We start from the raw sequence: 24,830 nt of genomic DNA on the forward strand, positions 1-24,830 counted from the left end.
GAATTTTCCGTCTCTACAAGACAGAACTCATTAATGCCCTTAAAGAAGAAGATGCCAGAGATACTGCTCATATTAAATTGTTCAGGAAATATTATAAAAATCTAGTCAACTGAAAAAAGAAACCGTTCTTTAATGATAGATGGTTAACAATGAAAGATGTATTTGCCAATAAAGATGTCATACAATTCTGGACCCTTATCACAGAAGGGACTTTGATATTTATTGCTTGATTGCATCACTCATTAAATCAGGACTTGTGGACAGATCACATTTACAAACTTTACAATAAGCCATATGTTTCAACCTTGAATCTTTGGTTGTAATCTCTCCATCTTAAATGATCACAATGAATGAAATCTTACATGATTACTCACACAGAATGCAAATAAAGCTCCATATGAACTCTTCCTTTCTGAACCACCAATCTGGGTTCCTGCTCTGTTCAAACCCTTTTAATAATTATCCAAAACAGAAAAGGCATCTGAAGGACAGGGAAGGGTGCTCAGATCAACCCACTATTCAAGAAGGGTGATCAAAATGACACATCCAATTATTATCCTATTTCACAAATTGACTGCAGTGCCACCATTTATGGCAAGATTGTATTTAAAATATTGGAAACTTGGGCAAATAAGTGCAAGGCTATATCAAATCTTCAGGCTGTATTCAGATCAGGTCATAGCACAATGAATCAAGTCATTAGATTATATCTACTGCACCAGAGATTTAGCATAATATGTAGACAAAATCTATTAAGTTTTTGTGGACATTTGGACTGGATTTCATGCAGTCCCACAAAATATGTCCTGTGAATTAATATACAAAAAAGGGTTCTAATAAATCTATTGGCTGCAATTGTGAACTTTGCTCAGGTAAGATATCGTATGAGAGGTGAGAGCACCCCTTTTTTCCCCAGTCACCAGAGGGGTATAACAGGGCTGTGTACTTGCGCCCCTCCTTTTCTGCCTATACATAAACAATATTATAGACTCACTGAATGATCATAAGTCAGATGCACCTAGTCGAAGCGGTGAACGCATAAGCATTTTATTTTTTGCAGATGACGCTGTTCTTATCAGCAAGATCCTAACATGCCTTCAATATATTTTGTCATGTTTTGAAGCCCAATGCCTCCGGTTGGAACTGGAAGTTAACTGCAAAAAATAAATATTTGATTTGGTTGAAGAAAACTGTTAAAAAATATAAGGCTTGTAATAAAGGATACACAGCTAGAGTTGGTAGATTTCTATGACTATCTGGGTATGCAAGTTGATGAGAGGATAATGGAGTAAACAAATCACGAAGAGCGAACTATCTTTAGCAAATCATGGTCGGGCAATATAGTCTTTTTCGAACCATTTTAGAGGGACATCAGTGACGGATGCTCTGGAAATCTATAGAGTGAAAGCCCATGCAGCAGCTTCATATGGTGCACAAATCTGGGGTTATTACAATCTGAAAACCCTAGAAAGAAAGGAATGAATTATTACAAAACCTTAACCTAATCTCCCATCAAGAACATCAAGTACATCATTGTTTGGGATGTACGGTATAGCATATGAAACTGGTTAAGACCATTATTATTTTGACTTTGATTGTTAATGGGCAGTAATTTAAATTCCTATAGAATTGCTTGTCAAGATCTTCTTTCACAATCAGGCTCATACAAACTTGCATGGTTCAGAAATATGTGTAATATTGCCAGGGCTTTAAACTAAATGAAGTAGGGAAAAGTGTTCTAAGAAATTAGTGCAACAATGTCTCAAATAAAGTACTTGCTACAAAGAGTGTTTTTTTCTTTCAAATCAGCAGCAAATCTAAGGTATGGCCTAGCCAATAGTCATCTCGAATAGAAAACCACTCTGGCACAAGAACCATATTTGTCTCTTTTGGAAGACAATATAACCTGTCTGCTATTTTTCAAATTCTGATGGAAATTTCTACCATTAGGAGCATGTGTTATCAAATGGAAGGGTGAAGCAGAAAACAATGTGAATTCTGTTATTATCGAAATTAAAATATTGAACATTTTATGTTATTTTGCTCAGCATATTTCAAGCTAAGAGCAAAATATATTTTCCCTATTTTTAAGTCTTTAAATATTAGGAATGCAAGACCAGTAAAAGTATTATTTATTTGCTATTAAACAGAAAACACACTATGTTTGTGGTGGACTTCTCAATACCTAAAAGAGATATGGTTCCTGAATAGTAATAGGATTAGCAAATCAAAAGTTTAAACGCCATGAAATAAATAAGCATATAAATATCAACTAGTGATTACGTACATGGAAATATGTTTACTTATGAATCTGTCAAAAGATTGTACTGATAATTTGTATGGCAATATGCTCAGATATTATGAATGTGCTAAAGTACTCATTACCTGTGAAGCAACAGCTAACACATGTTGCAGTTTGAAAATTATGCAATATTGTATTATCTTGTTTTATTTATGTAATTTTATGTTATCAAGTATTCTAAATGATATCTAATCTTGACTTCATTTGACACTTCTTTTGCATGCTCTTGTTTTTATCCACTATTATGGATATTTTAAGGATGTACTCAATGCAATAATATTTTAGCAGTTTTTATTAACGTGTCTTACTATGGGTCCTAAATAGGCAGGATGGGCACAATGACAAAAATTTGGACTATAGAACAATTCTGTTTCTGTGAATGATTTACACAATTCTACTACCTACATGATTTATTTGGATGCTGACAGCTGCCAACATATCCCCATATTTCAAGTCTATTGATCTTCTTTAAGGCACTTGGAGCATATTGTATTGTCCCATTTTCCACTCCTTGCCTTTTGGAAGGAGCTGCTCTAGATTAACAGCTGCTCTTAGGAATTTTGGAGCTTATGTTCTAGAGCTCAGGCTCTCTTATTGCTTTGCCTTGGCAAACAGCTTTTGTGTACTTGTTTTGTTACTTTCCATAACCTTTATCTTTGATTTACACCTGCCTATTAACATGGATGCCATCATAAATTGAGACAAAGGACTGAACACTGTATCAATCAATGTATCAAGGTACAGTACCATTGAACACTATTACATAAGGATTTTCTTGTAAAGAAAAAATAAATGTTATCCCAGAGAAAAAAGCCAGAGCTAAATCACGACAACATTTTTAAATTAAATGTACATTGTGTAAAGGATTTTATTTTCATAAGAAAAAAAAACTCTTGATAATTAGAACCATCTAACATTAACATAAGAAAACTCACCCAGAACAGAAAAAACAGTTGTAACCTAAGTTGCGTTGATTACATTTAATATTATTACCCCAATCAACTTGACATCATGCATGGCATCCTGCTTTTGTCTTCACCATGAAAGACCTCTGTTAATAGTAGATGCACTGTTTTTCCTGAATTTGGGCATCTTACTATCAGCCTCCCACATCTTTACCCTTTGCCAATCCTTTAATCCCATTGTTGACCCTTTTGGCTTTCAGCCAAGATGAGCAAATTCAGCTTCTGCTAATTCTCTATCCAGTATTATGCTTCTCGCTTTCCAGTCTTTTGATCCACTTACTGAACAATTAAATATGTATATTCTGTGGCCCTGCTGTATACAGAAAAAGGGTGTGCAGTTAAAATGTCGAATCAATTTCGAATGCATTAATTTCGTAAAAAATCTCAAAAAAAATATGTTGAATATTTATTTTTTATTTTATATTTTTTTGGGGGGTTTGGCTAGTAAAAAAATGGTTATTAAAAAAAACAGGAGGGTTGGGGGGACCCTCCCCATTAAAAAAATAAATAAAATACAATACACTTTTTCCGACATTCTTGATTCGTAATTAATGCATTCGAAATTATTGAATTCGAAAATATCACTATAAACCCAGAAAAATGCAGTAATCCGAAAGAAAATGTTAATAGAAGTTGATGATTTGTTTTTGTAATTGCATTTATTAGAGAGCCAGGATGTCTTTTCGGATGTAAATGCGAAACAGGGATACAGTAACACATGGCGGAAACAGTCCAATAGTAGGGAGTCTTTACAAGGTGCAGTGGTAGACTGGATGAGGTAGACCTGGATTTGAAGCGTTATGTATTAATACATACCGTATACAAGGAAAAGGGGGAAAAGGGGGCAAAAAAGAAGTAGTCCTACATTAAGACCCTAGGGCCATTACCTACAGTATTTACATAATACAAATTGATGTTGCGCAATCCCGATAGACGAAACCAAGAGCTGTAGGTTAGGCTAGGGAGGTCTGGCGTTAGATCACTAGCAAGGGGAGTTTGGTCCAGTGGGAAAGTATTCTAGTGGAGTGGGGCAAGTACAGAGCGGGTGAAAGAAGGTGGAGTTGTGGTGGGGTGGCAGACAAAGTTTGCAAAGAGATGAGAGGTGTGTCCTGAGGGGGAGAGTGCAGTGATATACAGTCATCAAGATAATTAATGGTTATAGAGACGAGGAGCAAGAACCTAAAGCAGAATGGCTTTGCATGAAGTGCCATCGAGTGCAGTGACCATAGGTGGAGGTGAGGGAGGATCTAGATAGATTAACAAGGGTGTGTGTAGCCAAGTTGAGAAATGTGTTGAGAGAAACTAAAGAGGTGAGAGTTAACCCAAGAAGAAGGCTTGCACAGTAGTGCAGGATCCTGAGCACTGGTGTAAAAGGTTGAGTGCAAGTTGAATGGTGAGTGCATTGTGAACAGATTTTTCAAATTTGTATGAGGTTGAGTATGGCTTTGGTGGCAACGGCCATGATGAATTGAAAGATTTTGTTTTTTTATCATCAAGGTTGCAAGCCATGGAATGCGTGTGGGGATGAGGAAGTGCAGGATAATGGGATGAGAGAAGGGAGAGAGGGTTAGGCATTGAAGGCGTAGAAGTTGGAAGGAGTGTACTATGGTGCTCAAGGCCACAGTTTTTGTTCTTTCCCTATGGGACGTGTGGCTGTACTTCCTCATTTCATACAGTATGTCAGAGGAGGAAGAGGAGGTGGAGCTAGTGGTGCAGACCCTGTGTTTCTCCTTAACCCCAGTCAGTGTATGGTGAGAAGTGGTTTATGGTGGTCCACGGTTGGGCCAAGGAGGGCCAGGCACTGAACTTACCCTTTGAACCCTCTTATTATACTGTGATAGGCGTGCCTATCTGGCAGGTAAGCCCGTGCACTTATCCTCCTCATTGTATATTCATTGAGAAGCAATAGTTGTACAGCCTTTAACAAAGACACCAACACGCCTTTCTCTGGCCTGCCATTGAGGCTCAATGGCGCATCCAATAGTGACCTATGGTCTCCTGCAACTTCAGATTTGCTGGGCACTAATGAGGGTATTACAAGAGACAGTAACTCTGTAGAGTTCAAGGTGAATACAGATCCCCTGGTAACTACGATTCTTGATAATTCCATACTCTTGCTTGCTCAGAGGCGGGGCTTAAATCTCCAACAGCGCAATCAGCATCATACTCTCTTGAACACTTGGACACATTCGACCTTGTGGACCATCCAAATGGGGACTTGATTTTGGATGTTACGATTCTGGCCCCAGTCGTCTCGTCTGAACTCACAAAAAGGGTTTGCCCCTCGATGGAGATGAGGCCAAGCACGTCACTCATTTTGGACAAGTGTGAGGGGGGGATCCTCCACAATGCAATGCCAAGACACTTCTCGGCATCATATCCAGTTCAAGCAAGGGGATGTTATTCAAGAGGCGCATAGAGCTTTCTGCCTCTGCGAGCAACAGTTGATTCGGCTAGGTCAGCATTTGTTTTATTTGCTGATCCTCAGTTGAATGTCCTACGCTACTTGCCAGCTGAAAGCAGCATTTGTACTATTTCTCAGCGGCTCAGTTCTGGCGATAGGACCTGCAATCCAAATGCATTGGGTCCTCTGGAGGCTGTAGACTAAGTTGTGGATGCATTTTCATTTCCGGTGCTATCTCAGAATCTGAATATCCGAATACAATGGATAGGGGTTATGATAGCCTTACATTTGCAGTGCGAGAATTAAGGTCAGTTGGAAAAGAAATGTGTGGCAAACTATGTTTTTTGGAGGATTTTAGTGCCATGGTAGATAGCAGGCTAGCCCCTACTGCAATTCTGGGCCTTCGAGGAGGGTTTGATTTGCTGGGGCGTCCCGTGTACTTCCAGTGGGTTGCACTCTATGGAGCATGAAATGCAAGTGGGGAAACCGTTGGCTACTGTACAACATGAGACACTGGCAAAAGTTTCTACTTATACCGTGTGAATGATACCTGAAGAAGACACAGGAGTCCTAATAAGTTCACCCCCAAGGAGGAGAAAGAGAAAAGTGAACCATCCAGTTTTCAGCAGTCCGCTTGTCATGGGAGCCTCAAAGTCCCCAGTAAAGAGCATTAGGGCATCTGGGGGTGCAGATGTCTTTGTTCCCAGCAATGATGTTCCTTTTGAACCATCAACATCAGGGTTCAAGAATAAAAAGACCAAAAACATGAAATCTGAGAAAACTCGAAAAAATTGAGACTCAAGGAAATTCCTCCGCAATATGATATCGCAGATGCCGAAACTTGCTGCAAGATAAGTCCAGCCTGGCCGACAGTGCCTCTTCTGTCCCCTGCACTGTGATTCCCCAAAAACTGCCCAATCTGGCAAATCTTGGCAGGGCAAAGGGTCTGCAAGTAGGACTCAAGCAAAAGGAAACGACCACCTTGAGACAGGGCTCTATTCTCCCATTTCTAATTCAGCCTGCGTGTCTGTCCACACCCGCTCAAGGAGAGGCAATGGCAAGTCGGAACTCGGAGACTTCATTACAGATTGACGATTCTAATAATGAAGATTATCTCTTGAATGTCTCTCTACTTTTCTCAGAAGGGGTGGCACATCATTTAACAATGCATAAAATATTTACTCCGCCAAAGCACCCTGCCACTTTCTCTACTTTGCCCACTTCAAAATCACGAGTAGTAGTAACTTTACCCATGCCATCTCTGGGGCTGGGGAGGAGAGCCCTGGCCGTCTTGCCTAAAAATAGGGAGGAGGAGGCATTCCACGTTTTGACGCGGGAGCAGATGGTTTATACCCCTGACATTGTACCACTGAATAGGTCAAATGTTTTGAATCATTTTTCATATGTCCCTGTTTTAAGGGTAGTATATTCAAGGGACATTTTATTTTCTCGACTTCCCTGGAAAGTACAGAGTGGACATTGTGCGACTCTATACATCAAGTCTAAATCTGTATTTGATCTATTGATGGGAGGGCGATTCTTTGAGAGCCCAGAAGTTTGATCTTTATAAGGGCTCATTGGAGAAAAAGAAATGCAAGGTTAGGGTTTCCCCAGAGTTGCGGTTAGCAGGGAAGGAGTGGGGGGGGGGGGCAGGGCAATCAACAGTTGAAAATGGTAACGTCCAAGGAGGAGGTTGATATAAGGAATGAAGACGCCCATGAGTGGTATTGGCTGCCTGGCTATTTGGAGGGAGCGGGGAGGGGGGGGCAAAGATTCAGTAAATAGGATAATGTCCCAAATCTTGATTCCTGGAATTTCAGGGGCTCTGGGTCACCTTTTAAAAGTGGGAAATTATCTGCCACTGCTAAGGAAATTCCATATAATAAACCTCCAAGAAACATGGCTTAAGGGTGCCCTTATTCTGGACAGATATGCACCCTTTGGAGGCCTCTCAGTGTCAGGTGGGAAGACCTAGTGGTGGATTACTCACCGCCGTAAGAGGGAATCTGGGGTGCTTTACTACTCAGATCCGAACAGGTCATCCTGCAGTTCTGGCTGGGGCACTTTCCTGGAAGCCTTATTCCTGTGTGGGGGTTAGTGAGTGGTTATTGTTAAACCTTTACCAGAATCCATCCTTCCCTCAAGGAAGACTATATCGGAGGACTGGTTCAGCTCAGGCTGGGTGGAGGAAATCTTACTGGTGGGAGATTTAAGTTGTTATTGCGGTGAGGTGGCGGGTAGTAGAGGGCAGACATAAATTTTGTCTAGTAGTAGGCGCAGAGATGTGGCAGCCTGAATGAATGTGTTGAACCAATGGGATTTACATTGTGTGAATGTGATCCATACAAATGGTGGCCTCCTTGAGGAAACCTAGCATTCTAGTTCAAGTTTGTCCACTATTAATTATGTGTTCGCTTCCCACTCTTTATTAGAAATGGTGTGTGGATTTCAAGATCTTAAACACAATTCATAGTGATCACTCTCTGCTGGGATGCTTTTTCTGGTGGCAGGTTAAGAATAGGGTTTCCTCACTTGCATCCAATTTGATAGTCAACAATGCAGGTTAAGTAGAAAAGAGGTATAATATTGCAATTAAACAGAAAGAACTTGGACAGATCATCTGAGGCAATAAATCAAGAAACTTTCTCAGTCTTTAATATGAGCAGCTTCATTGGCGATCATGTTAAATCCCTGCAATCTAGGCAGAAGAGGGGATCCCTGCTGGGGACATTAAGGTCCTATTTAACAGTTGATTTGATTATTCAGGGAAAAAGGGAGCATAGGAGGGAGTTGCAGAATTTACAGAACGCTCTGGTGAGAGATGGTTACTACATAGAAAAAGGTAGACTAACACAATCCTTCAGGAACTGGATGAAGTGCCAGCATACCGGGGTATATAATTTTAGGAATCAGGGAATTTTAGAGTTGATGAGAACAAGTGTCACGACTCGCTCCCTTCGCTCCCGTTCTCACCACTTGGGGGCATGATTTGGGGTTTATTCCCTACTGGACTTTTCCTCCGAACATTATGCTACAGTGCTGTGATGAATTGGGAGCGCTAAATCCCTATTTTCCAAGCTACTTCCCTTCCGGATCCATTCCAGGTTTTTGGCAGCCAGCATGCTTCTTTAACCAAATGACTATGCTTCCCAGAATGCCTGGCCCACTGCTCCACCTCCACCCTTGCAGGACAAGGTTGGGTGGAGGATAGGCAACACCTGTGGCTGCAGGTGCAGCAATCAGCACACCTGAGGCGTGTGCTCGTTAAGCAGCTTTAAAAGCCTCAGTCTTACTTCAGTCCAGCGCTGGTCATCGTTTGCAGTGTTCCTGTTGTGACTAGTCCCTTGTTCCTTGCCTTTGTACCTAGTTCCTAGTTCCTGTTTTCTTGTTCCTCCGCCCTGAATCTCGGATTCATGCGCTAATTGATTTCTGCTCCCTTGATTCCTTTTTTGTCTTCCTCTGTTTGCAGGCAGCATTTCTCAGTGCTTTCCCTTTTTAGATGCAGCCCAGTTTGTCTGTGTTCTATTTTTCTTTGACTCTGTCCTTTGCTGCTGTAAACCAGTTTGCCTTAGCCTTCCTCTTAGTTTAGCTTCCTGTCTTTTCCTTGGAGGGGTAGGGAGAAGTTTGCATTGGTTATTTCGTTTTTCCCTGCTCCTGATCCTTACTTTCTAGTGGGATCCATTCCATGTTTTCCATTGCACTTCTGCATTTATTTCCCCTTTGATTATTAGGTGTGGTGTGCGGTTGTAGCTAGCTCCTGTGTGAATGCTTATGTTTTCCTCACTATTTTGTAATCACTATTCCAACTTAGGTATTTAGTTTTCCTCCCATTGCTGTTCTAGCCTTTCGGGGTCCCAGTTTCATCTACAGGATTCGTGGGCTAGCTGACATTCAAGAGGTTATCTCGTCCTCGTGAGTACAGTTCTTTAGTTCCCTTATTTAATACCATCAAGAGTGTTAGTACACAGATCCTGTCATTGCTTGCCCTCCACGTGGGTTTAGCGCTGTCAGTACCTGTAACAGCAATTGGGGGTAAGGCGCTTGGCGACTTTCCTCGCGGTCAGGCGCTTACCCCACATCCCTTTTCATATATTGGTTTTGATGTCACACTCTATTTGCACTCCTGGGTTCTAGCATACATGAGTCGTTGTTCCTGGGTGCACATTTCCCTTGCCATATTCGCTGCCTTTGTACTCGCCTGACTAATCCTGATAACAAGAGACACAGGCGTATTGTGGCACCTGTTCAACCATAGGTTGGAGCCTTAGGACAGTTTGCAGATAAATCCCACAGGGGAAGAAACTTCAAAGGACCATATACTTAGAATATAGAGTGGGGAAGAGCCTTATGTGTTTGGTCTTCCCCTCATGAGGATGAGGTCCAGAGATTTGACCTTGGATGTGACCCATATTGAGTTTTGATTGGGAAAGCAAAGTCCTCTAGGGTGTTGGGTCCCGATGGGATATCTATTAATATTCTTAATGAGGACCCTGGTCTATGGGCAAATATCCTTTGTCTTCTGTTTAGGGATAGTCTGAGAACTAAACAAATACTGGAATGGAAGTACGCAATCATTGTTCCTATATTCAAGAAGGGCAATAGGCTATTGCCAGTCAACTACCGGCCTACCACCCTTCTTCATGCTTGTAGAAAGATCTTTCCAATGACTGTATTGGAGGCCTTGAACGATTGGACTCGGCCAGCCAACCATGTCGACTCAATGCAGTCAGGTCTCTGCAGGGGCACCGCTACCTTGGGGAACGGGTTTACGTTGTCTATTCTGGTTAATTATAGCAGGCAGAGAGGGATGTCACTACATGTCTGTTTTGTACATATGACTGCAGCATTCGCCAACGTTGATAGCTAAATTCTTTCGAGGAAATTGGAGGCTTGGGTGTGCCTCGTGATCGATTGAAAATCCTCAGGACTATCCACACAGACTTCAGGGTCCAGGTTAATTTGAATGCCGGTGGGGAGATGTTGAGCCAATTCGCAAGTGATGAGAAGTGAGACGAGGGTGCATCTTGGCTCTGGCGCTCTTCAACCAATATGTCTCTGACCTGGGCTCTTGGCTGGGATGGGGGCGGTAGGGGCAGAGCCTTTCCTCCAAGGATTGGTACACAGTCTTTTTTATATCTTCTCTATGCTGATGACTTAGTCATAATTGACCAGACCCCTAAAGATCTCCAACATTCCCTGGACAAATGGTTATTGATTAAGGATGCTCATGGTCTTAGTAGCAATCTCCTTAAAAGAAAGATCATGGTGTGCAGAACAAAACTGAATTTCCGCTATCCCTTTGTATGGAAAAATGACAAGTTACTCACCGTAGTCCCCTCTCCTCCATACTGCATGGGCATCCCTCCCTAGGGACGGGAGATGGAACCTTCTTCACCAGAAAAACCTTCTTCCCCTTTAAATTTAGAGGCGCACATGGGTGCACTAACCTGACTCGTCTAACGGCGCCACTCCTCAGTCCCCATTGATGCGTCAACAATATTTAACATTGCCTAATGACACTAGTATTATTATGGGGGAGGATGGTGGGACATATGGAGGAAAGGGGATGAAGGACTAAGAGTATGTTAGTCACTACGGTGAGTAACTTGTAATTACTCTTACGTCCCGTCCCCTTTTCTCCATACTGCATAGGCGATTACTACTGAATGTAGCCCCAGGGTGGAGAGGAGACCCTCTTAAGCAAACAAGTTCCTTAGAACCGTCTGTCCGAAGGCCGCATCTGACTTAGAGCCAGCATCCAAACAGTAATGCTTACAGAGAGCTGAATGGGTGGCCCAGGTGGCCACCCTGCTTAGGATTTGCTACAAAAATCTGCCGCTGGAATGCGATGGCTGTGGCCTTGGCTCTGACTGCATCACATCCATGTTGCCTGGCAGTGGCTTGTGCTGCCCCTCATAGGCCTACTTGATGGCCGCAACCATCCACTGTGCAATAGGAGCCTTGGATGCCTGATAACTTGGTCTGGAGCCCCTAAAGGTGACAAACAGTGCGTCTGACTTGCAGAAGCCCTTGGTCCTATCCAGATAGAATTTCAGAGCATATCTGACATCCAGACAGTGCAGGACCCTCTGAGCCTCGTCCTTGGGGTCAGTGAAGAATGTAGGTAAAACTAATTTCATTGTTTAGATAGAAGGCAGAGGGTACCTTAGGTAGGATCGCTGGGTGAGTTTGCAGGACCACTTTATCCCTGTGGAAAGTGGTATAGGGTTTTGATGCCACCAAAGCCTGGATCTAGCTGACTCTGCGAGCAGAGGTGAGTCCTACTAGCAGAGTCGTCTTAATGGTGACCAGCCTGATGTCCGCGGACGCCATTGGCTCAAATGGTTTGTGTGCCAAGGTGCCCAACACCACTTTGAGGTCCCACATTGGGTGTGGCATCTTGATGGGTGGGAAAAGCCTGGACAAGCCCGCCAGATGTTTCTTGACTATCAGGTTGGAAGAGGAGACAACCTCCTCCTATGAATATCTGTAGGCCCTTTTGGCTGCCAAATAGGTGCAACATGTGTCCACCTGTACGCCTGAGTGTACGAGATGTGCCGAGAAGGAGAGCACATCGTCCAGCATACTGGTCAGGGCGTTGATCTCCTTAGAGTCCGCCCAGTGACAGAACCTACTCCATTTACTCTCATATTGGCTCCTGGTGGCCTTGCTCCTAGCACCCTGGATGATCTCCAGGTTAGCCTGTGATAGGTTCAGTTGCTTGAGGGTGATCTGCTCAGGAACCACGCTCCGAGAGCTAACTTCTGAGGAGGGGGATGGAGAACCCTGCCCCCCTGCTGGGTCAGGAGGTGTGCTGGACCCAGAGAAAGGTGGATGGGTGGCCTTTCTGCGAGGCTGAGCAACTTGGAGAACCACAGTCTCACCGGCCACCAAGGAGCTATCAAGATGATGCTGAAGTGACAAGCTTCCTTTATCTTGTGGAGTACCCTAGGGATCAGGGGAGTGGGAGGAAAGGCATATGCTGTCATGCCTTCCCATTGAATCTGCAACACATCGCCCAGGGAGCCGGGGCCCCGTCCCTGCTGAGACGTGAACTGATGGCACTTCCTGTTCTTTCAGGAGGCAAACAGATCCACCTCAGGATGGCACCATGTGTTGGAGACCACTTGCAGCACCTGGTCGTTCAATTACCACTAGTAATTGTCCACTCCCAGTCTGCTGAGCCTGTCCGCTTCCAAGTTGGCCTCCCCAGGGAGGTGGACAGCCGCGAGGTAGATGCTCTTTTCAGGGCCCATTCCCACATGCTGACCGCTAGATTGCACAGTGGAGGGGACCTGGTATCCCCCAGCTTGTTGACATAGAACATGCTGCTGCTGCTCCTGCCGGGTCCAGGCTCCATGGATGCTGTGGCTGTCCAGAGTGGCTCCCCAGCCCTCTAGGGAGGAGTCCATAGTGATGGTGACCTGCGGGGGCAGCTGCTGAAAGGGCCTGGCCGTCCACAGGTTGCAGTCCCTGGACCACCACATGAGGTCCCAGTGGAGAGAAGGCGGTATGCTGACCAGCTCCACTTGGGAGCACCTCTCCTGATTCCATGAGGCTGTGAAGGGCAGCTGTAATCTCCTCATGCAGAGTCTCGTGTGAGGCATGGCCAGAAGGACCGCTGCCATGATACCCAGTAAGTGTTGGTACCACCATGCTGAGGTCACTGCCCTGGTAAGGAAGTGCGTTGTGGCCCTCTTGATGGCCGTAATATTGTCCTCCAAGGAAAATACCTTCTCGGAGCACGTGTCCCAGATGAGGTTGAGGAAGGTGAGGCTCTGCGTGGCCTGCAGCTGAGACTTGAGGTTGATAGTAAACCCCAGGTCGTTCAGCGTGTTCATAAGCACGGAGGAAGTGTGGGTAACCCCCGAGGGGATCTCGACTGGACGAGCCAGTCATCCAGGTATGGGTAGACATGGTGGCCCTTGGCCCTGAGTAGGGCTGCCACCGCATTCATGAGTCTGGTGAATACCCTGGGTGCTGAGTTGAGGCCAAAGTGTAGCAGCTTGTACTGGAAATGAGAGCCCATGATCCTGAAGCATAGGAAGGAGCGATGTGGCTGCCAAATCAGGATGTGTAAGTAGGTGTCCTTCAGATCCAGGGAGCACATCCAGTCTCCCCTGTCCAGTGTCTCTGCAATGAGTGCTGACGTAACCATCTTGAATTTCTGAAGCAGGAGGGAGAGGTTGAGGGTGGATAGGTCCAACACAACACCCGGGCCAGCCTGGTTCTTCTTCTGTGTGGCGAAAATCCTGGAATAGAAGCCTAATCCTCTCTGGGAGGCTGGTACTTCTTCCACTGCCTGACTCTCGACGAAGGACCGGATCTCTGCTGTCCCAATCTGTGGGAGTGAAGGGGAGGAGGGAGGAGAAAGAGGTATCAGTAGGCGGAACGCCATGGATACTACAGATAAGATCCAGGGGTCCGCAAAGTTCTGGTGCCAGAAATGTACGTGAGAGGCAAGCCTGCAAGCAACTGGAGACACGTGGACCCGAAGGGATGAGTCATGGCTTTTTTCCTTCTGAGGCTCCCGCTGAGGTGGGGGTCAGGAAGTAGCCCTTGCTCACCCCCCCTTTTTGTTGCTTGCGCCGGTGCTGACTCGGCAACGGATCAGGTTGTCTCAACCTCCGTTCCTGGAATCCCCGGAACCCGCCTAATGCCTGTCTCTTGTCGGAGCATTGATGCAACTGGTTGTACGCCTTCGGCGTGGCCTTCATCAGGATAAAGATTTCGCAGTCTGTGAGCTGTTCTTCTTTTTATCTAATTCCTCGTTGGTGGTATCGTGAAGGAGGGCACTACCCTCGAACAGAAGGTCCAATATGTGATACTGGACATCAGGGTAAACTTAGTAGCCAAAGCCAGGCTGGCCTTCCCATGTCCGTTGCGATGCAGGTGGCCTGGCCAGAGGTATTAATGTGGGTCACCGTGGACTCCATGATGTCCTGCGCTACCAGCCTGGCTTCTCCTAGACTCGCCTTGAAGCGTGCCTGGCTCTGCAGTGGAAGTTCCGGGAGGAAGTCTGCTATTTCCCGCAAAAGCTTCTGGTTAGCGACTGCTAGCATGGCATCCGCATAGGCCTGGCACAGGTGCAGGGAGGCGTTGGAGTACAGCTTCTTCCCATATGCCTCCAAGATCTTCTCCTTCTTGCCTAGCAGGGCCGAGGACGACTGAGGCTTAGAGTAGAGTGACGCTGCAGCTATCACGGAAGAGTGAGGTTGAGGGTGCGCCGACAACAAGAGTGTATCCCCCTCCATCTGTCTATACTTGGCATCTAGGTGCCGATTTACAGGTTGGGCCGAGTGAGGCTTGAGCCACCCCTTCTTGGCCAGTACCACAATGTCCTCCTGCAACGGGATCCCCATTTTGGTAGGGGGTCTTAGGGTGAGGACTTCTGCCCCTCCTCGGGCTGATCTACCTCGGGTTGAGGAAGGCATGAATATTCTGCCAAACCTGTAAACCTGCTGTGGAAGGCCTTTGTTGACGATGGCGTGTCAGGGTCCTCCTCCTCATCCGTGTCCACCAGAGTGCCCGGAAGGGTCCGGAGCAAGTGGAGGGGTGATGCGCGCCGTGGGCTGCGTTGTGGAGACCGGAGCCAAAGGCTGCTGCAGACGCTGGTGAGGGACTACCTGTGCTGTGGGAGGAAGGGGAGCCATAATCGAAGTAGTCGGCAAGGGCAGCAGGGGCTGACTGAGGCCTGTGGTGCCGGAGCCATGCTAGGAATGACTATGGGCACTGGTGGAGTGACCGGAGTGAGCAAGTCCCTGACAGCATCCCATAGGATGGCCCCCATCTGGGGGGTTCGCATCAGTGCCAAGAACCTTTTGAAGAACGTGTCTTCAGAGGCAGAAGAGGAGGCAGGAGATATTGACAGAATGGGTGGGGACTGCTGGGGCCGGAGCACACTCTGTCTAAGTTGCAGGGGGAACCTGCGCTGCTCCTGATGGATAAACTGTAGGCTATGTACCTGGTTGACAACAGTCCCACCTTGAAACTCGTTCACCTGCTTGCTCTGTCCCTAGGAGTTGCATTGGACGAGCGGCCATGTTGTCTGGCCAACCATTTTGTCAAGTAGCGTGCCATGTGCCAAAGTCATGGTCCATGGCTCCCTGGGCCCAGCCTCGTCCAAGACTCTTGGTGTTAGAGCATGAGGCCTACCCGGCACCTCAGATCTAGGCCTGGAAAGTGTATTGCCCTTGGCATTATTGCCAGTAGTGCTGCGTGCAGGCGCCCCCTCGGACATAGAGCTGGTACTAGGGCGTTGCCCCGCGTGTGTATATCCGGTAGAAGAACCTTGCGGTCCCTCAGCACTGATACCAGTAGGATCTGATGACCCCTCGGCCGTGAGGTTGGTAGCTGTACTAGCCTTGGTGCTTGTGCTGGTACAAGAACCCGAGAGGTTCCTCCCGCTTGAGCATTTCCTCTGGAAGGAGTCGCCCTTACGGGGTGTGATGGAAAATAGCGGCACTCCTTTGGGCCTCGATCTCTGCTTGACAAACTTCTTCAAGTCCTCTGGAGGTGAACCTTCAAAGAGCTCCCTCCACCTAGCTAGCCTGTTCTTCAGTGCGCGTGGAGTCAGAGTTTTGCATGCAGTACAACCTTCCCAGCCGTGGTCAGGGCCAAAGCACTGAGGCAAAGAGCCTGGGGGTCATAGGAAAGAGCCCCTTGCAGGCTGGACATCTGCTGATGCCTGCTGAAGTCGACATGCACTGGGGAGGAGCGTGACGCCAGAGGACCAAGTACCTGGATTACAAATAAAGACAAAAATATAGCAGAAGAATCGGGATGAGCGCGTGGAATTACATGGCAGGGGCAAACCCAGGTGAGCTGGTGAAATCGTCCCTTTCCTGTTGAGGCAGAAAAGGGGACTGGGGAGTGGCGCCGGTGGGCAGAGTCAGGGGTGTATGCTTCCAGGGCCACACCCCTGCTTGCCTCTAAATTTAAAGGGGAAGAAGTTTTTTCTAGGGAGGGACGCCGATGCAGTATGGAGGAAAGGGGACGGGATGTAGAAGGGTTACATCTTGGGGAGAGTGGAAAGGTATCTATATCTGGGCTTTACTATTTATGGTGGAAAGGGTAAAACCATTCACATTGATTTTATGAAGAAAAACTGTAGCGTCTTTTCAGCCCAATTGAGGCACATTGTTTTTAAACTTGGCAAATGTTCTCCATTTCTGGCCATTACCTAATAGAAGGCCAAGATTGTCCCAGCGCTGCTGTACAATATCGATTTGTATTTCATCACCTCCCACCCCAACTGGAATGTTTTTGAGGGCATAATATGATGTAACACACTGAGCTTCCCCAGGTGAGTTCTGGCTGCTGTGATTAGACATGAGCTAGGTCTCTTGTCTCTAAAGGCAACTGTTGATTGGAAATTGTTAACCATATATCACAATATCAGCTGTCCACAGCCATATTCCCTCTTTTATAAGGTAGGCTTAACAGATAACAGATGAGGGTGAGTTTCCAACATGTCTCTCTACTTGGAAGGGAGAAATTAAGGCCAGTTTGACCATTAACTTGATTTGTTAATAAGCGATCCTGTAAAAAAGCAAGAGGGCAGTTGATGAGCATGATTGGATCACAACCTTCAAAATGGTGTCCAACTAATCCCTATTTGAGGAGATCAAACAAATTCCAATGTTGCCCTTTGTCCCGGAACAATATGTATTGAAGTTCCCTTCCCCGATTCAGAGAACTAAATTCATGAGGCTTTGTTTAAACCAATACCCCACACTTGAAATATTAGGGACCAACCTGGGCTTCAGATTATGGCTTGTTGATGGTGATATTGAGTCTTTGTTTCATCTATTATTGATATGCCCATGTACACAGGTCCTGAGACTTCAACATCTTTTTCCGCTTGCTTCTGACGTGAAGATTCATGACGTAGAGACACTTTGGTTACAGATGTTGTCTGGTAGAAGGAGAACACTGAAATGGCCAGTTTTATGTTGGTTGATGGAATGTTTCAACTTTAAAATGTTAATTGTAGCTGCTTTATGCTAGTGTTTTATTGTATTTGTTGTTGCTTTTATTTTTTGTGTTTTTTTATTGTGATGTCTTTGGATTGAAATGTTGTGTAAGGTTTTAATTTTAATAAAAACCATTTGCACCAAAAAAAGACTTCTGTCTTTGAGGAGTTAAGCATGTGGCAGCATAGAGCCATACAATGGGGAATAGAGGTTAGGCAGTTGGTTATGCATTCAGAGATTGCATGGGAAAAAGATGGGAAGGAGAATATCTGGGTATCACCAGAGGAGATACTTAAAAGATAGAAACCTAGGGAGGAGATGTATTGGGTAAATACGAGTGGTGTAAGTAAGGAAGTGCAGAATGCTAAGAGATGGAGAAGGGTTGGCTAGAGAGATAAGATGACACCCAGTCGAGGGTTGTGTCCTTGAAGCGAGTCACAAAAAGATAAGGGTTACTAGCATGAGGCCATATAGTGCCAGGAATTAAAGAAACAACATAGTCTTCAACTTTTTTACGAAACAGAAGTACATTTGCTTTGAGCCGAAGATTACTAGGTAAGGAGTTCCAGGCCAATGTGGCCTATACTGAGAAGAGCAGCAACTGCCTCTTACTCTCTTACTTCTGGGACATGTCAGATGTGGAGCTTTAGTAGACCGAGTCATTCTTTTGGCTGTTTGTTGCATTAGGCTTTGCTTAATGTAAAAAGGCGCTGATCCAAATATACACTTGTGCACCATAGTGTTCAGTTTAAGTTGAATTCAGGATACCATGGGGAGCCAATGGAGGTCTCTCCTTTGCTCTGAAATATGTTCCCTTCTTGTAATGCATTTGATCATACAAAATGCATAATTCAGTAACATTTGCAGTTTAAGTAGAGCATTTTGACTGGTTCGACAGAAAAGAGCATTACAGTAGTGTACGCTAGGCAAATTAATAGCTCTAGCCAGAGTTTCACAATTTTCTTCAAACACATATGGCATCACTAATCTTAATTTTGCAAACTAATGTGAAACACGTAGGGGGGTACTGGGAAAGTGGCCCACTTTTTAATCAGGCAAGCCCAATACCTCTAAGTAGAAAAAACTATGTTGCATGAAGGACATACAGACTTATACAAATTATATTTTAGTATTCTGACAGGAGATGCTAGCTAGAATGTGTTTTACAAGTTTGCTAATAGATTGAATGAAATGTGTTGATATGTTTACACTTTATTACATTGCCATTACCAGTCAAAACTATTCACTGAACATTATTCCTTTTTATATTTAACATCAAAATTGTGAATTTAGTTTGAACTCTGAAAAGGTTGCTAGACAGAGAATCACTTTCTGTAAAAATAGGCATAATTATCAATCACTGTGAATAAGCCATTAGAGAGATGGAAGGACACAGCTGTGTACATAGAACACAATGCAAGAACATGAAAATAACTAAATACATCCCAAATTCTGGACTTTCATGGGCCTATATGTTTAAAATATTCGGATGGTCTCTCTGGAATGACATTGATGGATGGATGGCCAGCCAACAGTGGCAAATTTAAATGCAAAGATGTCCACACATGTTTAAAATGGAGAGGATGTGACTCTTTTCTCTACAATAGTTATTCAGATATGCTTTTATAAGTATGGATATGTGTGTGTATTGTGACTGTAAACATGAGAAAGATATGGGTGTCTTCCCCATCATTGAAAATTAGGTGACCGCCTTTATAATTTATTATTTTCAACAAAACAGAATATTCAGATCACAAACAGTACATTTCTTGTCCCAGAGTGTTCCAAATGTAGGACCTTTGCATGCCTAGATTTATACGTTATTTGGAGGGGCTCTCTGGAATGACATTGATGTATGAAGGACCAGCCAGCAATGGCATGTTTAGAGGAACAGATGTCCACACAACCACTGTCCTACATGTAGCTTCAGAAACATGAAGAATGTCTTGGAATTCTGATTTTTTCTGTAATTTTGAATACATTGTTCTGTTTAATGGCATAGGTTCATTCAAGAAATCATAAGAAAAATATATATTACAGTCACATTATATCACAGTTCCTGTAGGAGGCAATTTACAGCTAAATACATCCCCTTTTGCCATGGTAAATGCACTGGGTCAATTGAAGCAAAGAGGAGGATTTACGGATTTATGTGGGTGTGAGTAAGTGAAGGGAATCTATCACAGGCTCGGTACAAATCAAAAGTGCCACGTCAAATTAGGCTATGGGGGGGAGTTTGCTGTGTATTTGAAGTCAAACACATATAAAGAGAGGGAGTGCTTTTTGGAAAGAAGCACATAAAGATAGAGCGTGTCTGACAGGAGAAAAGCTGATTGGGGTTCCATCTGCATGTATCTGAAAGAAACATTTTAAAGAATGCCTTTTCCAGAGGGAGCTGAATGCAGAAGCTCTCCCCAAGTCAGAATCAGGGGAAGGTCGACCAATTGAAAGAAAGAACTTACCTGGTGAGTCCTTGAGCTCTTTATGTTCCTACCTATTCTGTGCCTTTGAAAGACAGACCAAACGTGAATATAATAACCCAAGATAATTTAGATAAATATCAGAAGAATAACTAATATCATAGAATGTAGTTAAATGTTTTTTGGGGGAAACCAGTGACTGGGCCTGTAAATAAGACTTTGTGGATGTAGAGTTACAAATAGATTGTTCTAGAATCCGACATTTGGCAGTGATCATGTACCTCTGATAGTAACAAACTAGTAATTTTCACTGTGGCAAATTATATATGGGTTTGCAAGCATAGTGTTCAACGTGACCAAAAGATTGTCAGGGATTGTTACATTGACCTGTGAAAAGCATAGTTTACATAAAAGAAAAATCCTGAATAGAGTGTTCTACTCCTTAATGTGCATTAGGAAAGAGGTAGTCTGTTACCATCATTCCCAAGAAAATAATGTCAATTTAAATAATCAACGCCATTTTTCCAAATAAAATTGGCCAGAAATAGCAGGATTCTGTCTTAAGTGGACTTCTAATGCCAATTAAAATAAAGATGTTGATTCCTCTTCTAGTTCAATAATATATTCTCCATGTTGTGTGACAATATAAGACATCAAGATGTATCACTTCCCAAAATAAAAGCTCCTACCCAATCCTTTAGAATAAGTGTAACCAAGTCAACCCGACCAAACATTCTTGCATCTATGTCCAAACTAGAAAACAATACTGTCCAACATTTTAGAAAATAATCAGACCTTGAAAAGCAACATCAATATTTTTCTATTATAACACCTGATGATGGTTTCAAAGAAAACTATGTAAATTGGGTGGCTGTAAAATTGATTCTAAGAAGAGTTTCATCTTTTTGAATCCAACAACCAATGATCATTTCTATATTTCTGTTGGATAGGATTTTACTCTTTTCTCTAGGATAGTTATTCAGATTTGCTTTTATAAGTATGGATGTGTGTGTGTGTGTATTGTGAATGTAAACATTAGAAAGTTAATAGCAGCAAGGTTGTGCTTCTTTTCTGTGGAGAGGCTTCCTGAATTTAAGTGGAATTTTGTGGGTGTCTTCCACAGCATTACAAATTAGGGGACCACCTTTAATTTCTTGATTTATTATTTTCAATAAAACAGAATATTCAGATTACAAGCAGCCTGTTTCTCGTCCTAGATTGTGGGGTAGGATGTCTTACTGAGGGGTATTAGATCAGAAATATTGCTATGTCAATAGAATCAAATGTTGATTGATATATTACATAGATAGAAGTCATTACACCGTACTAAAAAACTACAAAATACATGAGAGCCTCAGTGATAAAAAAAAAAAATGTGTGAAATGTTGTGTACAATGCAGCATATGTTGATCCACAAAAGGAAAGGTAGGCCTGATTTAAGGTTAAAAAGAACAGTGAAAATAAAAGCTCAGCAAATTGATAAGCTTTCGGGTCCTCTACAATAATATTAGCATGTTTATATATTGACTTGCTGGAACAATATGTGTCATTCCTAGTTCTAAAAATAAATAGCCATTACATTTACTAATTAAATGGCACTCAATTTTCAAGCTTAGAATGATAAACGTCTGAGTCAGCAAACATTTCATGATTTTAATCTATAGCCTGCAGTTTGAATGGATATCTCTTAAAGTTTTGTGGGAGCTAAATTACCCTAGTTTTCTCCAGTCTCTTTGGGCTCTGCTTTGATTTTTTTCTTTGAGACTTTGTGGTGAAGGACAAACACAGTCTACAATACATGAATGAGTGCATCACTAGCGTAAAGTTGTATCTTTAAAAAAAAAGACTAAATGAGGAGTGCCTGGTCTCGATGCACAGTGCAATGCACCATGAAATACCCTACATGTCATACCACCAATTCGATCTACTCGCTACGGATTCAAATAGAACATGATAGACTTTTGTTTTAAAGCAAGAATTGCCAATAATTATAATTTATACTACTAGAGTTGTTTTGTTCCTGATACAGGTAAGGCTGTGTTCATGCACATGGGAGCCTCTTGAAAACATGTAGCTCCATAAGAAAATCTTTTTTTCACTCACACAATGTAAGACTGTCCTCCAAATAAAACGTTTTTTAGGAATATCATGCCATTATCAATGACTGAATTCATGTCTGCTTCAGTACTTTTGCATTTTAAATATCATTATAAATAGTACAAAACTATATAAACATGGCAATATTTCAAAACAACTAATTGTTTTGTAAAGAAACCGTTTTGTAAACTTTACTTCTCATACACTTTTCAAATCATTTGTTAGCATGCATCTTCAATTATTGATCACAAGTATAAATAGGCAACATCTTACCTTTTTGTAGAGACTTCTCAGGTCTCTGTATTGCCACATGCTGTTAAGTACCTGAGATGCTGCTTTCACCACTTTTGGAGAGTGTCTGATGAATAAAAAAAGAAGAAGAGGTAGAAAGGGAGTTAGGCACTCTCTGTATATTCAGAATAGAAAGTCAATCCATTCATACAGTTATTCACCTTATATCACCAGTGTAGTTTATAGTCAATAGATGTGAATCCTACACATGTACTATTAATATGGGAGTGGTGCAAGATTCTCACACCATCTCCATTATTTAGTTGTAGATTCTTTGGTGGCAGCAGTGTAGGATTCCCAAGAAATTATAGCAATTGTAGCATTCAGAGTATTGCACTGAATTTCCTGAACTGTTAAACATATCCACAACCAACTAAACAAGAGGTTATCGATGACCACTAACACTGCAGAGTAATGAATCAAAACCCAGGAAACAGCAACATTTAGGACACATCTCTGGTACTGAAATGCCAATAGAGACATAACTAAACCTTTGTTCTCCAGAGACATTTTAAGATTCCTACATTGTATATAATATATATTGGAATTAAAGTAGAATTAAAGTGCCCCATTACCATATTGACTCTATAGCTCTAAATATAAAGTATAGAGTACAGCAAATAATGTTAGCCATAGCGAGAAGATGAATAACCTTCTGCTCCCCCTGAGTCTTATCTGGTAGGGTTACAGCATTGACAACGACCTTTGTGCAAATATGATTGTTAGTAACCCAGACACAACTGAAACCTTTTACCAAAACCAGCAGGCTGACTGGGCAGATTAACTTGTGCATCCCTCTCAGATATAGCACAATGCTTCATTCCACACCACAATAAAAAAAAAAACCTGATAGGTTCCACCCTAGTCACTATTGAGGGTACTCTGACATACTCAAGTCTGAAGTCTGGAAGAGGCTTTATCCGGACCACAATAGCTGAAACATCTACCTTTCCACATTCAAGGACAGACAACGCTACTATTAATGGGGTGGGGGGCTTAATAGACGACAGCACCTAGAAGTCACTCCAGTTCTAATGCCCTTTTACTATGGATAAACATGGCCCAAAAGTAAAAGATAAACAAAACACATGCACCCTCCCCATGAATAACCAAAACCCACATTCTCTAGCACTGATTCCTTCTAACAAGTGTAGGAATGTCTTCCTTGCAGCTGGATGATCAGAGGATGTCAGGACTACTATAAGAGAGAGGGAAGAAGTTTGGGATGTTCAATCCAAGGTATACAACTGTTTGAAACTGAGTGGTAGAAGATGGCAACTGTCGGAGAGGATGTTCATCAGCAACAGCTCAACACTAGCCCATATATTTCAGAGGTATCACAATATACAACCCATATGGCAGATTTAAAATCAAAGTGGCTTTCCTCCCTAATAGCACCATCTGGTCAATAGAATCTTCTATTTTTCACTTTAGGAGATGCCATTTATTTATTTTTCTTCTTCTTTCTTCAGAGTGCTAGACGGAGGGGACAGCAAAAGTGCCCCACTGTGAAGAGCAGAACATTGCAGATGTGGTCCCTTTATCAATAAAATGTCTAAGGGGGTAAAGGGATAAAGGAAAGCATTCAATCACATCCAAATGTTGCACTCGTTATCCAAAAAAACATGAGTTATAGAGAGCTCTTGTTTCTCCGTTGAGTCTTCAAATGCCCAATGTAAATAGAATACCGAGCAAAGATGTCTACAACATTTTTCAGAATATCAAGAGCATTTTTTATCACTCTAGTTTTGAGGCACGTTGATCTATAGTTTAAGGCCAGTCTCTGAAAGGAGTCAGCCTCCAAGAGGCTGAGCTGCTTTGGAGGAGCAAGCTAGCGGATGCAGAGTTGAGGGACCTTGTGCATATGGAGGGATTCAGACAGTTCCAAAGGTAGTTCGGTACATTGCGTCTCACTGCTCTTTGTGATGCACAGTCTTTTGAAATGAAATCTTTGCTGGGTAGGGAGCCATTGTAGAGTTTTGCCGGTAAAAGTTGTATTGTCATCATCTTTGTAAGTTGAAGATCAATCCTGCTGCTCTCCTCTGTTATGTTTGTAAGTCCTTGATAGATCTCTTTGGTAGAACTGCAAAGAGGCTATTTTAGTATTCTATTTTGGAGGAAATTAAGGCGTGGACTAGATCTGTATTGATGGCTAGGTCAAAAAAAGGGCATCATTTCCAAAACATATGTATTTTGAAATTGCAAGATTTGGTCAGGTTGTCAATGTGAAAAAGAAATTAAAGTTTTGAGCAAAGACCCACCCCTAAGTTCCTCACCTTTTTGACTGGGGTGGTGGGCATCTTTAAGTGGGGAGTGAGAAGAAGATGAAATGGAACACAGTGACTGGGTCACAAAGTAACATTTCAGCTTCATCAC

The 24,830-nt window shown here is 43.2% G+C and overlaps 1 protein-coding gene across 22 annotated transcripts in view; it reads right to left on the bottom strand.

The window, feature by feature from the left end:
* Positions 1-24,830, bottom strand: part of CTNND2 (catenin delta 2) — a 3,553,726-nt gene that overhangs the window by 486,918 nt on the left and 3,041,978 nt on the right. For all 22 annotated transcript variants that reach the window (XM_069613767.1, XM_069613768.1, XM_069613765.1 and 19 more), the window contains one exon: positions 22,437-22,521. In XM_069613767.1, the coding sequence (XP_069469868.1) occupies positions 22,437-22,521 (85 nt within the window). The remainder of the gene's footprint in view (positions 1-22,436; positions 22,522-24,830) is intronic.

This window comes from Ambystoma mexicanum, chromosome 5p (assembly GCF_040938575.1).
Source record: "Ambystoma mexicanum isolate Mex_15411 chromosome 5p, UKY_AmexF1_1, whole genome shotgun sequence".
Taxonomy (NCBI): domain Eukaryota; kingdom Metazoa; phylum Chordata; class Amphibia; order Caudata; family Ambystomatidae; genus Ambystoma; species Ambystoma mexicanum.